The 14,764-nt window shown below is 36.9% G+C and overlaps 1 protein-coding gene across 1 annotated transcript; it reads left to right on the forward strand.

Annotated features, from left to right (window-relative positions):
* The first annotated feature begins 5,486 nt into the window (after positions 1-5,486).
* Positions 5,487-12,601, forward strand: TRMT9B (tRNA methyltransferase 9B (putative)). Its single transcript, XM_062493525.1, has 3 exons — positions 5,487-5,640; positions 8,577-8,750; positions 11,562-12,601. The coding sequence occupies exons 1-3, from the start codon at positions 5,487-5,489 to the stop codon at positions 12,599-12,601; spliced, it is 1,368 nt and encodes a 455-aa protein (XP_062349509.1).
* Positions 12,602-14,764: the final 2,163 nt, after the last annotated feature.

Consider the following 14,764-nt stretch of genomic DNA (forward strand, 5'->3'; position numbering starts at 1 on the left):
AGGATTTCAGCTCAAAAAGGTTTTAGTAATGCTGCATGGAGCTCCCCTTGCTCTGATTTCAGGCTGTGCATCTTTATGGGATTATAATGGTTTATGTGTGGTTGAAATTAATTATTGGAGCTGTTAGCCTTATGTAAGTAAATCATCTCCTATGGTATCCTCTTGCTAAACTTTCATTGCAGCTAGTTTAACTGTTCATGACAGCATTCCTATTATTTTGTTTCATTATCATTTGTTTACTAATACAGCTGCTTTACTTAATGATTCATATCTGGAAGCCATTTGGTATGTCAGCATGGACAAGTTTGTTGTCTGCATTATTGAAACGAGAAATCACTGTCAATCAGAATGGAAGTTGCTGCTATGATTTATAAATTCAACCCAAGGATGAGGAAAGTTCTGATAAAGAAATCTTAGGTTTTTGGGAAGGGCTGTAGTGACATTTTGCTGTTGGAGATGAGTTGGGTTTTTGTCTTTGCATGGGAATAAATACTGAGATTTGTAGTCCACTAGGGCTTTACACTTCATTTTCCATGGCTCCCTGTATTTGAATGAAAAGACTGATAAGTTTTGGAAGTAGAATGGAAACATTTCTCCCTGAATAGGAGACTCTCCCTATTCTAGAACAAAGGGAGAAATACAGATTGGACTGCCCCAACTTTTACTTAGGCATTAGTAGCAGCTACAAGTGCACATATTATTGCTGGAGAGCAGGGTATTGAGGATGTAGACCTAGCCCTTGTGGTTTATCCTCTTCCATTTAAGTGATTAATTAGGTTATTGCGTCCATAGGTGGAGTTGCATGTGTAATCAAGATTTATGTTGCTGTGGCAACAAAGAGAGACACAACTGTACTAAATTTCCTAGATCTTTGAAGCAGTTCTTCTTACCCAAAATGATAATGAGAATTCCTATCAGCATGTGAAAAAGAGTGCATCTAAGAGGGGCCCTCATTAATAGGCTGAAATCTTGCACTGAATTGAGTGAATTTATGCTGCTCCTCAAAGGGTTAGAGAAAATAGGCAGTTGCAAGAAAGAAGACAAGGAAGGCCTATGGTGCAAATTAATCAAGAGCAATCGATTTCAACTCAAATAGGAGCAATGCAGGAAAGTTACAGGGTGGTTCCAAGAGGCCATTGAGAAAAGCTTTGTGAGGTATACCAGGTATTGTGTTTGGCCTGGATATAAAGGCAAGGAGGAGCTGGACATGAGCCAGGTCAAGACTTCACAGTATTATACAGTATTATATCAAGTTAAATAGTCGTGCTGACAAAGTGCATGCTGAAGAACATGGAGAAAGGTGTAAGAAATGAAAAGAAGATGGAAGATTAAAATTGTAGGTCGCTGGGAGGAGACTACTTGAGGTAGGTGAGGAGACCTGCAAGGGATTCAGAACTGCAGGTAAGTGTGAAAAGCTTTTGGCAGACTGTGGTAGAGGCAGGGTTTTTGGATTGAACACTACCTCCTGTACTTCAGTTTCAGGAGACCCCAGGCATCTGGGAGCCAGCAAGTATTTTGTCCACTTGAGGATGAGGTATTTAATACCATTAGTCAACATCACAAATTAAATGCTTTGAAAACCAACAGTAAAAATTCAAACATGTTCCCCCTCCCCAAAAAGCCCCAAAACCCCCAAATATGATTTTTTTAAAATGTTGGAGATGGGATGGAACTCCGGCAATGGGGGTTATTCATTTTAGTTGTTTTCATTTCGAGGTCACTCTCTGAAATGTTATTTCTTACTTCAGCAGCTATAAAAAATATCTAAGCAACATGGATTTTATTTAAGAAGTATCCTTGAAAAGTTAATTATCTAAAAGGTTGCAGAATGTTAATGGAAAGGGAAGAAATTAGATTACCTTAGAGTCAGAGAACTCTTAATGAGATATACAGCTATGAAAATATGTATCATGTTTGTACGATTCCTTTTACCTTCTTGGAAGGTGTAATATTTTAGTGGGTTTTTTTTCCCATTTGTTGTTTTGCTTTTTTTTTTTTTTTAAGAAAGAGGGAAAAGAACAGTGTAGGAAAAAATCAATGGACTACAACCTATGTACTTTCAAACAGTTTGTTCATGTACCACAGTTGTATGTGATGGACTGGTGATCCATTTCCCTGCAAGTTCAGCAGAAATGAAAATAGTTTTCATCCCATTTCCTCATTTGATAGATCAGCTGCAAAAAAGGCATGTTGTAGTCTCATGGATGAATCACCAGGAGGATGCCCAGGAAGCACTGAAAAGGGAAGAAAATGGTGCTCTTCAGTTTTTATCCAAGCTGCTGTTTGCAGGAGGTGGATGTTTGTTGATCTGCATTCATATTTTGGGTACTTGGCAAGACTTGCTGTAGAGTGACTGAACAGCTCAGTGCCAATTTACTGCACACTCCCATCTCTGCTCCAAGCCTCTGCACGAGCCCTTTAACAGGAGCATAAGCACAAGAGAAGAAGAATTGAGCATGGGAAAAGTGTCCATAATTACCACCTTCTGCTTTTCTTCTCTTTGCTGGTCTTACCAGACAGCTTCTGGGTAGCTTAAATGAGAACTGGAGCAGATGCTGAAGCAGTGGGATTTCTGGGCAGATTTTCATTACCTACTTTGCAAACCAGACTTTCCAATTATCCAGGAAGTTAAATCCAGAAGTTGGATTAAATGAACGTTTTCTACAATTCATGTCCAACAGAGGCACTGACTGTTTCAAAGCAAAGAAGTTGTAATGGTTGTTTTTGTTTAGGAGAAATAGGGGCATTGGGTTTGGCTTGTAAAGTTACACAGGTCTAAGTTTCTGTGGTTTTTTGGTGACAGTATACTTGTGTAAAGGTGGTAGAGCTGCACGTCTGGGCAGACTCCACAGGTTCCGTGTGTTTTGTAAACATTGCAATGAAGAGGTTAATTGCTGGGACATTTCCTGCCGTGCTGCAAAGTAAAACCTGATAGTGTTATGGATCTTGACTGGAAAGTCAAATTGGCAAATCCGATTTCATCATGTGCCTTAATTATTTGCCAAATATAAGCAATCAGCAGGAATGGGAATTATTACAAAATGGTGCATGAAATAATTTTTCTTTTAGTATACTACCATTATTCTATGATAACCAAATTATTTTCTTGATGATATTTATTAAGGATATCTAAAAATAATAACCTCTGATGCTGTGTTGTAATTCATACATGGAAGTCTCCAGCATGTCTTGTGTAGCTGAAGACTCAGTACCAGTTCCAGTGAGCAAGAAAGTTAAAGGATGGTCTTGGATTCAATAGGAAACTAAGTCAGATCTCAGTCTGCATTGGAATTCAATGTAGACATTTTAGGAAAATAGGGGGAAAAAAAGACAGCATTTGGAATTCAGTATGAGTGGTTGAAAACATTCTGCCTTTTCGGGTTTTTTTAAGAACTGCAAAGATTGAATAAAGAGCTTCAAGTGGACAGATAAAATAAAGCACTTGGATACATTGAACCACATAGTAACTAAACATGAAATAGAAATTAAAGCAAGGAGGTTATCAGGCAACAAAATAAAAGAAATGATTGTTAGAATTACTACTTATAAATAGAGGACTCCTAGGAAGTTGAACAACCAAACAGAGTGTATTTTGAAGCAGAGAAAAAAGACAGCTGGAGACATGAAACACTTAATTTATTTTATTTAAGGATCACATAAAACAAAGGATTGAGCTTTTGACTCTAAGGAATACTTACTTGAGATTACTGCAACTAACCCATTCTATGTGACCACATAACTTGAATGGATTCTGAAAAAAGTTCTGATTGAATAACTTCTGGCACATGTAATATAATTTCAAGTCTATGTTGTTTCTCTTGTTCAATCTGTTACAGCTTTTCACTCTTCAATGAAACTGATAATGTGCCTATTAGCAGTGTACTATACAGTTTCTGAACTTAATTTTTATGTATATGTGCATATTCACCTTGTAAAACGTGAGCTAATTCAGGATAAAAGAAAACTGTGCATTGTAGAAAAAAGATAAAGTAAGGATTGCGAAAATGCTGAACATAAATGTTTTGAAGAGAGATAGTCATAGATACTACAGTCAGAATAGACTGCAAAACTTGTTAACCGTTTGTCCCCGCCTCTTACAGAGTACCAGTGAAATGGATCAAGCCTTATATACTATTCTGTAAACATTCACACACACTTGAAGTACATTGTTTTTTTCAGTCACTGGGATTAACTCCCATTTTTTAAATTAAAATGATTGTATTTGTAGGACAGGCGTAGGACAGATTGTGTCTGTTGAGCTGTGGTGACAACTCACATTATTTATGACACATAAATTTAAGAATTTTTTTTCTCATAGATATCATAATTTCTCTTATATCCTTATTTTTTTTTTCTCATACTAATGTATTTCAATACTGAAAGTGACAGGAAGAAGAAATTTTTATTATGGTTCCTAAATGTATATTACTTGAAAATCAAGGAAAGTAAATTAAAGTCTTTGCTTCTGACCTTTTCAAATGCAGTCAAAGAAGTCACTTTTATAATTTCATCTTGATAGTACATTGCTTAGTCTGTTGGATATTTAGAAACAGGCTTTGATCTGTGTTGAGCTCTTGGACAATTGAGGAAGTTTTGTTTTAATAATAGGAAGAAATATTTCCCAAATAAACGGGCAGTTTAAATTAGTTTGAAGAATGTCTTAACACTTTGAAATGTAATCTAATCAGGCTTCATCAGCTCCTCAAACCTGGCCTGGTTGGTCCTTGGATGAGAGGATACAGTGAGGAAGATGTAAGATTCTGGATGAAGGGATTCAGTGTCTGCATCCACTTGGTGTTCTACATGAGCTTAGGGGTAATACTTAAAGTTTAATGAGATACCACTTCTTGAATCACTAAACTAAAATACCGTGCTAAGACATGAAGATAGTGAAGTAGGGAAATCTAGATTTTGTTGCTGAAAAATTGTAGCAAACTAATCACTTCTAGAGGGCTGATAAACCACAAATCATTTATGCATGATTTAGGGGCTTAGGTTTCAGGGACCAGGCTGTATTTCAAGTAACATATTAGTAGTTGCCTATTCACATTAGCAACAACAGGAAAGTTGGTTCTTAAAATCCTGTTCACAACTGGTTAGACTGATGATCGTAAAGGCCTTTCCAAGGTAAATGACTCTATGATTGTATAAAATTCTGCACTTTCACTGAATAGGAGCTCTCTTTTGCACCAGATAAGCTTTTACTATATTGGTGAACTTAGGAATGTACTTGTGATTGCATAGGCATGTGCAGTTACATAATGCTTCACAGGGGAGGTGATACATTCACATTTTTTCTTGACTTTCATGAAATAAAATCAGATCCTTTGAGTAAAGACTATTTTATAAATATGGCCATTAGATGGATGTCATAATTTCATGAATATAAATGTACAAGGTCCCGAATTATGCATACCTATAAAATGTAAAGTCTATGCTGCAACAGTTTGTGTTTTGTTGTACATAATCTTCATGATGTTTTCAGGATGGAACATGAGGCTACCCAGCTAGAAAAGCAGCACGTGCACAGTGTGTATGAAAATACTGCTGCCTACTTTAGTGATCTGCAGACCAAAGCATGGCCTCGTGTTCGGAACTTTCTGCTGGAACAAAAGCCTGGCAGTCTCATTGTTGATATAGGTAAGCCATTCTTTGAGGTGGTGTGAAAAAATATTTATAAGCTTTGTTAGTTTACCTGTTAATTATATTAAACCTTCAGATTTAACTGTTTTTTAATCTTGTTTAAATCTGTTTCAAAATTGCTTTAAAGCCCCAGTGCTAGATGCCATATACAACACCTTTTAATTCTTTGGCAGTGTATCATGTAGAGAGTAAATATTTTTTTCCCTTATTTCTGTTGAGCTAAGTTTTAATCTATCCATTTTCCCACTGGCTTGATGGTCTGTCATTCCCCTGAAGCCCTTTTGAAAAAATTATGTTAATAGCCCGATTATTTAATATTTCAGTTTCTTTAGATCACTTGCTTTATGTAATACCAATCTGCAATTTATTGGTTTACATTCGTTCTAAAGCTCCTCCTAGCAAGGCTTTTTTAAAGAGAAATCTTCTGATGTGATTGCCATTAAAAATATAAGAAAAAATAAAAAAACCTGAGAATTTCCCTATGATCCTAGATATGGACACCAAAACCTCGTTTTCCTGCTATAGCATTGTCTTCCCTACAGGTAGTATTTATGTCTGGATTTTCTGTTGCTCCTGCAGACTTTCTGGGGGTTTCTAGGTGTTGACATGTTTGCTTTGCTTGCATTATGACTTCAGTCCTATACAGCACATCCTTGCAAAATAAATGCTCGTTTGTACCATTGTGTTTTCTGTACTGTTTAAACTAATAAAATATTTTTAATTTAAACAGCAGGGTTTAACAAATGTGCACATTAAATTATGCATCTGCTTTATCCTGTAAGAGAAAAAACATTATTTGACTATGCTGTAGGCTGTAATGAGAAGATAGTTTGTAGTTCTGCTGCTGTTGGGCACTACACCAAAAATACTTGATTGATACTATTTTGAGCATGCAGCTATTTTTATACATCTGCACCATTGTCACTAAGAATCTCAGGAAATATCCTATGGCATACACTCACTCAGCTGAGAGTTAGATTGCTATTTTTCTCAGCCAAAATTGTTGCCACCTCAGTAGAAATCGTTTGCATCTTAGCTGAAGTTCTTTGAGGCTTTATCAGCAGTGATTGCTGAAAGCTTAAGGTCATTCTCTTGCAGTCTCATCTAGAGAGAAGATCAATCCTTACAGTTGCAAATAAGAATACTCCCCTTAAGGCATACAATCTTTTTTATGAGGTTTGATAAGATCTACAGGAATCTGACTATAGTTTACTTTTGGCACGCATTTAAGGAGGAGCCACACTAAAGTGGCACTACTGCCTAGTGGCACTAAAATTTTCAGAACAAGATCTTTAATTGGCAATTTTCAGTTTAATACTACTTTTAATTAAAATATAATTTTGTCTATTTGCCTTACTATTTTTCATTGATCAAAACACATGAAAATAGCTTGGCCATTGTTAGCTTTGTGAAGGAATTAATCTTCCTGATGACTCATTTAAAAGTGAATCTCTGACAAACGTAGATTTTTATAATTCATTCCAGAGAGGACCCTATACTTCCAAGAACTCACAGTGATTAAAAGGCACTTCACCAAAAGCCACCCATTAAGCAACTGAATCTTGCAAATTAATGATGGTTGAATAAATGTGTTTCTCTGCAAACACAATAATAAATAATAATTTATACAATTTTTAAAATTTGTGGTTTTGTAACATTCAGAGCTTCATGTATTATTGCATATATTCCTTGAACTGCATTAGCAGTATTAGTATTTTCCATTTCTCTCAAGTGTTGCTTCAAAGAATAGGGCTAGCTTTTAGCTGAGAAATACACTCTTTTTCAGCACTGAAGTGTTGTTCTGTTCTGCAGTAGTTCCTGTGCTGTCTCTCTAGATAATAGTGCACATTAACATCACCAAGAGCAGTAGTGCTGCAAGAGGCAGTGATGTTTCTAAAGATATCTCCAGGCCTTTAAATTGAATTACCAATACTGAGATGATTCTCTTTGCCAAGCTGCTACCCCATTTCTTGGCTGTCAACTTTCAGAAATTATTCCTCACCAGTGACCCAGAGCTGCAGCAAGCGGCTCCTAGTGTAATTTTGAAAATTGCTTGTTATGCATAAGGCATTGAGGGATCCTCTGAAAGACTTCAATTTAGTACAGCACAGTCCTTGAGAAGACAGACTTTAAGGTGGAAGACATTCTGGAACAGGTAATTACATTTACATGGGTTATAATGCATTGGCACAAAGACAAAAAGAGGATGTGCCTGCAATATGGAAAGAGCTTTTATGATTTATGGTTATTTTTGCATCTGTATCTAAAGTAAAAATTTTCCACTCTGACTTGTGTCAGTGACATTTATGGTTTAGGACTTCCTGGAGAGAAATGGCGTGCGCTGGAGAAATACTGCATGGGGTTGAGCAAAGGAAAGAGGTCTGTTGCAGATCACTGGAAAGACATAACACACTGGCTTCAGGAAATCCCCTGAATAGAAAGTAGTTGGAAACTGGAACAGTACTGGGGAAAGGGGCCTTAATGCTTATCATTTTCTTACCCTGTCCTGGGTGCCCATTTATGCTCATTGTTGGTCACGGGATACCAGGCCATATAAAGGCTCAGTATGAAGCAGCACGGTTGGGTTTTTATTCTCTAAGATGCATACCAGTGGCTACAGAGGACCATTCTTTCCTCCTCCCACCTGCACTTACCCTTGTTCCCCACAGAAATGCAGGTAACCTGCTATTATACAGGGCTGTGTAAAGAGTGCTTTTGTTGGTGATGTTGTTACTGTTACAGTCCTAATAGTGTGAACATACAATTTCAACAGTCCAAATGAGCCCTGCAGCAGTTAGGCTAGTCAGCACAAACCTTCACTTTGTGTTGCAGGAAAATTTAGGATTAGGAAAGCCCTCATATTATTTTCACTGCTTTGGGAGGGAGAGCAAAAGTTTGGAATACATGGCTTCTGACAGTATCCTTTTCTTTAGGTTGTGGAACTGGAAAGTATCTGAGCGTCAACAGTCAGGTGTATAATCTGGGCTGTGATTACTGTGAAGGACTGGTAGAAATTGCAAGGAAGAAAGGTGATGAAGTTCTGGTGTGTGACAACCTTAACCTTCCCTTTAGGGATCAGTGCTTCAATGCAGTCATTTCAATTGGAGGTAAGACAACATACCTGAATTCTGGCCCTAGCAAATGAGAATTTCTGAGTGTTCTTTTCTTTTCATGTGGCTTCATTTCAGTTAATTATTTTGAAACAGTTCCTTAGAATCACTAAGGATATATAAGGATATATATAGGAGATACAAGTGAAATGAATGTAGTCAACATGAAAACACAAAACTCCCATTACTCAAGAGGCACTGTTAACCAAGAAAATATGCATATCACTTGTTTGTTTATATGTGGTAGAGAAAATATTTCCTTCCAGCTTGCATTTTAAACAAGTGAAAACTAATCTAAATATGGCTGCTTAAAGCATAAAGCAGATTAGATGCTCAAGACAAGCTCTTGGTTTCTCCATCTGATCTGTTTTGATCAGCAAATGCATTGAAATGAAAACTTTATAGCATAACTTGGAACTGATATTAAATATTATGTGTTATGAATTCAGATTTCTCTTAGTCATAAGAACTCAGTCATACAAGCACTTGTCTAAAATAACCAGAGCATCTCAGCATCTTAACTCTTCTGACCTCTCTTTTTGAAAATACTACTAATAATTTGAGAAGTATAATTTATGAAGTGTAGAAAAAAACCAGTTGGAGTACCCATTTATAGTCTACATTTTTAGATCTAGTCTTGATTGATCTTCTTTCAGGGTTTTTAAATGCATCAGCAAAAGTGCAAAGCATGATAATTATTATTGATAGCAATCAACAAACTACATGAAATGTGATTGAAATTTGTTTTAAAATGTATCTTTCACATAAACAGGTGGAAGGAAAGGGTGACTAATACACAAGCAATAATCATATTACTTTGCTTTCATGTTGGCTAGTTAACCAGTGAGCCCTACCCACATTTTAGGTCTCGTAGCATGATTTCAGTGCTTATCAGGTCAGCTGACTCTGAAGGATAGCATACCTATCTAGTGTTTATATCAGTTACAAGCCTGACAAATTTAAAAGTTCACATGCTATTTCAGTACATTTAACAATAGTGGATTTTAATCCCTCTTGAATAGAGACATGGTATGCCTGTGTCCATCTAATTCTAAATAAAGTGGTTTTCATCCTATTACAAAGAAAAACAAGTATTTATGTACTTAGTCAAGTACTCTTCTTGGATTTGCTGGTATAATCATGTTTATAGGACTGATTTTTCTGCAGAACCACCAGTGTGATTCTAACCAGAAGGAATACTTAACCCATTGAAGAGTTTGCACAGAATCTGTTGGTTGATTGTTATTTCTTTCTGGTAAACTAAGCTTGTATGTGTATGCTGTCTCTGTCAGTTTTGATAAAATTTTGCAGGAGATTGTGTGGTGATAAATAGCCTAACTCCAGTATAAGAAAATATTAGTTCCCTTCTCCCGGTCCTGTGCAAAAAATTGATTTTTCAAATTTTTTTTTTTCAAAGTTTGAGAAAAGATTCTTTAGGGTCAGGAGAACCTGTAAACAAACACTGACTACGTAGATAGGAAACTCTTCTCAGAGTTATCTATTTTGTATTCACAGCAGCTTGTGAGAGCCTCTTTAATATTAACTGCCAAGAATGCTTTTCTTGGGTTGTGATAATAAAGGTACATTTTTTTTTCCCCCTTGGTAATTTAATTACTGTTTTGAATAAAGACAGGACTAGTTGGATGCACTTTTCATAACTGCAGTGTTGGACTAACACTGTTTCTACAAATAAAATTGGCTACTATCAAGCAGCACATATAATCACATTTTTCTGAATTTACAAAGAAATGTCTTCAGCTAAGAGTGTACTTTGTTATCTGTTGTTTTGTAGGTAGATTGAATGTTTTTCATGTAGAAATGGCTGGCTCCAAGTCCACTTGAAACAAATTATAGAATCAGTCCTCTTTACATCACTGAATCAAATCTGGTACTAATGACACATAGAACAGCATGGTCAATGTGTCCAAGCTCAGTACAAGTTAATGCCTCTGAGAATTTAGAGAGAAAATACTTCTCTTAGCTATTCTCTGACTGTTAATATTGGCTCATTCATACTCCGGGTGATTAGAAAGATAGGAATAATGTAGAAATTTTGAAATGTAGTATCCTTGCACACTGGAAGCAAATTTGAAAACATCCTGGAGAGAAAATCCAAATATAGTGATCAAAAGTTTTATTTTAAATTTGACATTATTTTTTGATAGCCTAACATAATGTAAAAAAAAAAAAAAGAGGTTGAGACAATGCAATGTAGACATCCTTTTTTACAAAAATGAAATTTAATTTGACAATATTAAATCAATGGTGAATATTTGTCTAAATTTTCTCACTAGATCTTTTCCAAGCATGCTGATGTAAAAGGTCAGAGTATCTTTTAGCTGATATTACATCTTGCTGTATTTATTATATGGTGAAAAGATTCTATTTTCAGTGTGATAAGTCTGAAAATTGTGCCAAAAACTGAAGTCGGCTTGATACTACCTAACTTGCCTAAACGCCAGGCATTTAAGTGAAAGCTTGCCATGTTATAATGTGTTATGGGTTATGCAGAGAAACAGAAATATTCAGCTTATATGCCCGACTTTTCTTGAATCCCTCTTTTGGGATGAGATTAATTTCCTTCTTCCAGATTTTCCTATTTTTATCCATTGAGCATAATCATAAAAGAGAGCATTCTGAGGTAGACTTCCATTGTGGTACATATAAATTCAGCACTGTTGCTGACTTGCAGCAAGTGATAATTTGGAATGAGGCAACTATAATGATTGAACATGTAGAACAGGTTGAAGATGGAAATGCTTTCTCCTTACTAATATTCAATGCATAATACCTTCCTTTTTTTCACAGTGATACATCATTTCTCAACTAAACAAAGAAGAATCAAAGCAATAAAGGAAATGGCAAGGATATTGACACCTGGAGGCCAAATAATGATTTATGTTTGGGCTATGGAACAAAAGAACCGTCGCTTTGAGAAGCAAGATGTATTTGTTCCATGGAACAAGGCCTTGTGCTCACGCCATTTTTCAGAATCAAATCAATCTGGAGATAAAGGTGAATTTGTCCACACTGCAAAAGGCCAAGACATACACCCTGCACAGCTTGTCATCTCTGAGTGCAGCTACCAAAGCAATCTGCAGCCAGAAACTGATTCAAAACATTCCCGTAATAAGGACCATTGCTTGTCCAGAGCCTGCTGCATGAAAATTTCTGAGGACGAAAACAGATTTTACAGTGCTCTAGGAAGATCTTTCCGCTCATGGTTTTTCTCCAGATCCCTTGATGAATCAGCCCTGAGAAAGCAAAGTGACAAAATGAAGCAGCTGAAACATGAAGGAGCATGGGCAAACACAATGGTACCCATTCAACACTCACGGCACTGCAGTTTGGATTTAGGTCACCATGGGGCACTGTTAAACAACCAAGGTTTAGAGGATTATGATGATGTGTTTGTGGAAAGCCTGTCTCTCAAAAAACCACAGTGGTCACCAGCCACATGTGCACTGAAGGATTTAAGTTTAAATGGAGGACACCAAAGTGTAGTTCAGAGTAAGGGGGACAAACCTTCTTTTGTAAATGGCCCAGTTGAAGACAGGGACTGCATCTGTGGCTGTAATAAAGAGGGTTCTGGTAAGTCTGATGCCAGCAAGTTTTTCAAAAGAACTTCAACAACTGACTCCACTGACTCAGCTTTGGATTCAGCAGTGTCTGTTGGGGACCAAACTGATGCCACGTTGGATCCGAAGGCCTTCATGCGTTATTACCATGTTTTTCGGGAAGGGGAACTCTGTTCTCTGGTAGAAGAGAATGTGCCTGAGCTTCAGATACTTTCTTCCTGCTATGACCATGGAAACTGGTGCATTATTGCAGAGAGAAGAGGAACATAGCTATAAAGAGAACAAAGCAGAATCCAGTGACTGAGGATTTTAAGCCCTTCCTGGTGTTACTGTGGTTGTGCGGTGTGACATGGAGTTTGAATCTTGTAGTTGTCTGTCATTAATTTTTGAGTTATTATCTCTCAACTATTTAACTAGATAATGCAAGGTCTGTATATAGGACTGTAAGTGGTAGACCATATTTATGTTTTGTTAAAATTTTATGAAGTTAAAACTGTAGAGTTTTATATTGCTGTTAGCAAATCAGTGTGTTTTAAAATATAATTTTCTATTGAGAAATAAACCTTTTTATAAAACAAGGATCAGGGCATCTTTTATGAGAAATATCCTCTCAGTAGAAAGTCTAGTCTTTGTTCTTCAGATGCCAGAAGTTTGTCATATTGCTTCCTATTCTTGAAATCCTATAAATGAGACTTAAATACTATGTCTGAAACTGTACTTGACTGTACACTGGTAGAGTGCATGCTGCAGAACTGGGAGCAAGCATGGTCCCAATGCTCCTTAGTTGGCAGCAGAGTTATTAATGGGCAAAAAACTGTACCAAATGAGCTCTGCATATTCTGTCATTTGATGTTTGTATTTGGGAGCAAATGACAGCACAGAGTTTGGACAGTATTTTTTACTTTTGTTTTAAAAATAATTTAATTTGTTTCTCAGGTGCTGGTGAAGTTTTATGTGTTAGCTCTCACAAATACTTTATCTTCATTTCCTTTGCTGTAGTTTTTCATTGGCTATGTGTATATAAAAGTCAGAGGGATTTGTGAGAGTGTGAGTATCATGTGAAGTTGGAAAATATCAAATCCTTGAAATACATATATCTTTTTTATAAGCTTGGGAAGCTAAGATTAAATTAATAAAAATCCAGTGCATATCTGGTCAGCTGCCATATTTTTCTTGTTCACAGACATGAGAATATATATTAATGGTGTGTTAAATAATGTAGACAGGAAGAGGATAAGCCTAGTTTGCACATGAAATACAAGTTCTTGTCTTGTGAAGTTTAAATGAATCTTTTGAGAACTAAGTGATAATAGATTGTTTACACAACTTTCCTTTTCCCTCTAAGACATACCATCACTATCCATCTGTAGTAGGTTGTAGCAGTTTATAGTGCTGGGGATAGGAATCACCTGCTTCAGGTCAGTAGTGGAACTGCCAACAGAAGCAGGGCTAAAAGAGGTTAATTGCCTCCTTAGCACAGAGTTACTCCATTCCTAGGCTTAAGTCATAGTCAGTGGTGGCAGTGCAGGGTACATCTTCAACTGGTGTGATTCTGTGACCTTTAATGGAGCTGCACAGATTCCCCCCCACTCCCCCCAAAAAAAACCAAACAAAAACGCCCCCAAGCCCCTTTTGTTACAGCAGTTTTAAAGAGCTATGTAATTAGGATGTCTGCCCTATTACTGAGCAAGTAGCTTTGAATACCTGGCAATAGGAGTGAAATGCCAAGCTTTCCCAGTCTATGCTGCATGAATACCTGGGTTTGGGATTGTTCAGTAGAAAACCTTGATGGTGCAAAGTATTTTTTGATGTAGCTTCCCAGCTGTTAATTGCCACATGGAATTGTATTATAGATTTATTTACTGGAGCAATTTCCTCAAGCAATCATTTTTGCCTTTGTCAATAGCTCGGGATCCCTACACTTTATCCTTCCTGGGTTGGTACCACTTGCTCTTCCCCCAGGGTTTTGAAAAAACAAGCATGGCTAAAGAATCATACATTTGAGACTTCTGAAATACCATTCCACTATTATCTGAATACAGCCTGGGGCTGTGGCTTTCAGTTGCTGTGTATAAGCCATACTTCAGAAAATGGGCAATATTCCCTGCCTCTCTGGGTCCAGCTGCATATGGCTGAGGGGGCTGCACCTGCTGCATCCTCAGGCTCCAAATTTAGACACTTAGTGCCAAAGTGTCCATATTGTAGAGCCAGCATGGATTGTGCTGAGCTTCCCATCTCTTTGCAACATGGTTGTGTCAGACAGGGGAGGCCTGCCTTTTTTACTTGGAATTTCTGGATGAGCTTGAGAATTTTAGAAGAGAAGTGAATTGCTTTCAGATAAAGTATACCAGTGGATATTCAGCAATCCTGGAATTTGGGCCACATTCAAGAAGCAGGTAGATTATCATCATCCTATATCCAATCCTGAAACTT

Source organism: Cinclus cinclus, chromosome 5, assembly GCF_963662255.1.
Source record: "Cinclus cinclus chromosome 5, bCinCin1.1, whole genome shotgun sequence".
NCBI lineage: Eukaryota > Metazoa > Chordata > Aves > Passeriformes > Cinclidae > Cinclus > Cinclus cinclus.

What these genes read in the sequence shown, in the direction of transcription:
- TRMT9B (XM_062493525.1), top strand. Translation starts at nt 5,487, where the DNA reads ATGGAACATGAGGCTACCCAGCTAGAAAAGCAGCACGTGCACAGTGTG. An exon ending in CAGTCTCATTGTTGATATAG is followed by an intron (nt 5,641 to 8,576) that starts GTAAGCCATTCT and finishes CCTTTTCTTTAG; the next exon opens with GTTGTGGAACTGGAAAGTAT. An exon ending in TGCAGTCATTTCAATTGGAG is followed by an intron (nt 8,751 to 11,561) that starts GTAAGACAACAT and finishes TTTTTTTCACAG; the next exon opens with TGATACATCATTTCTCAACT.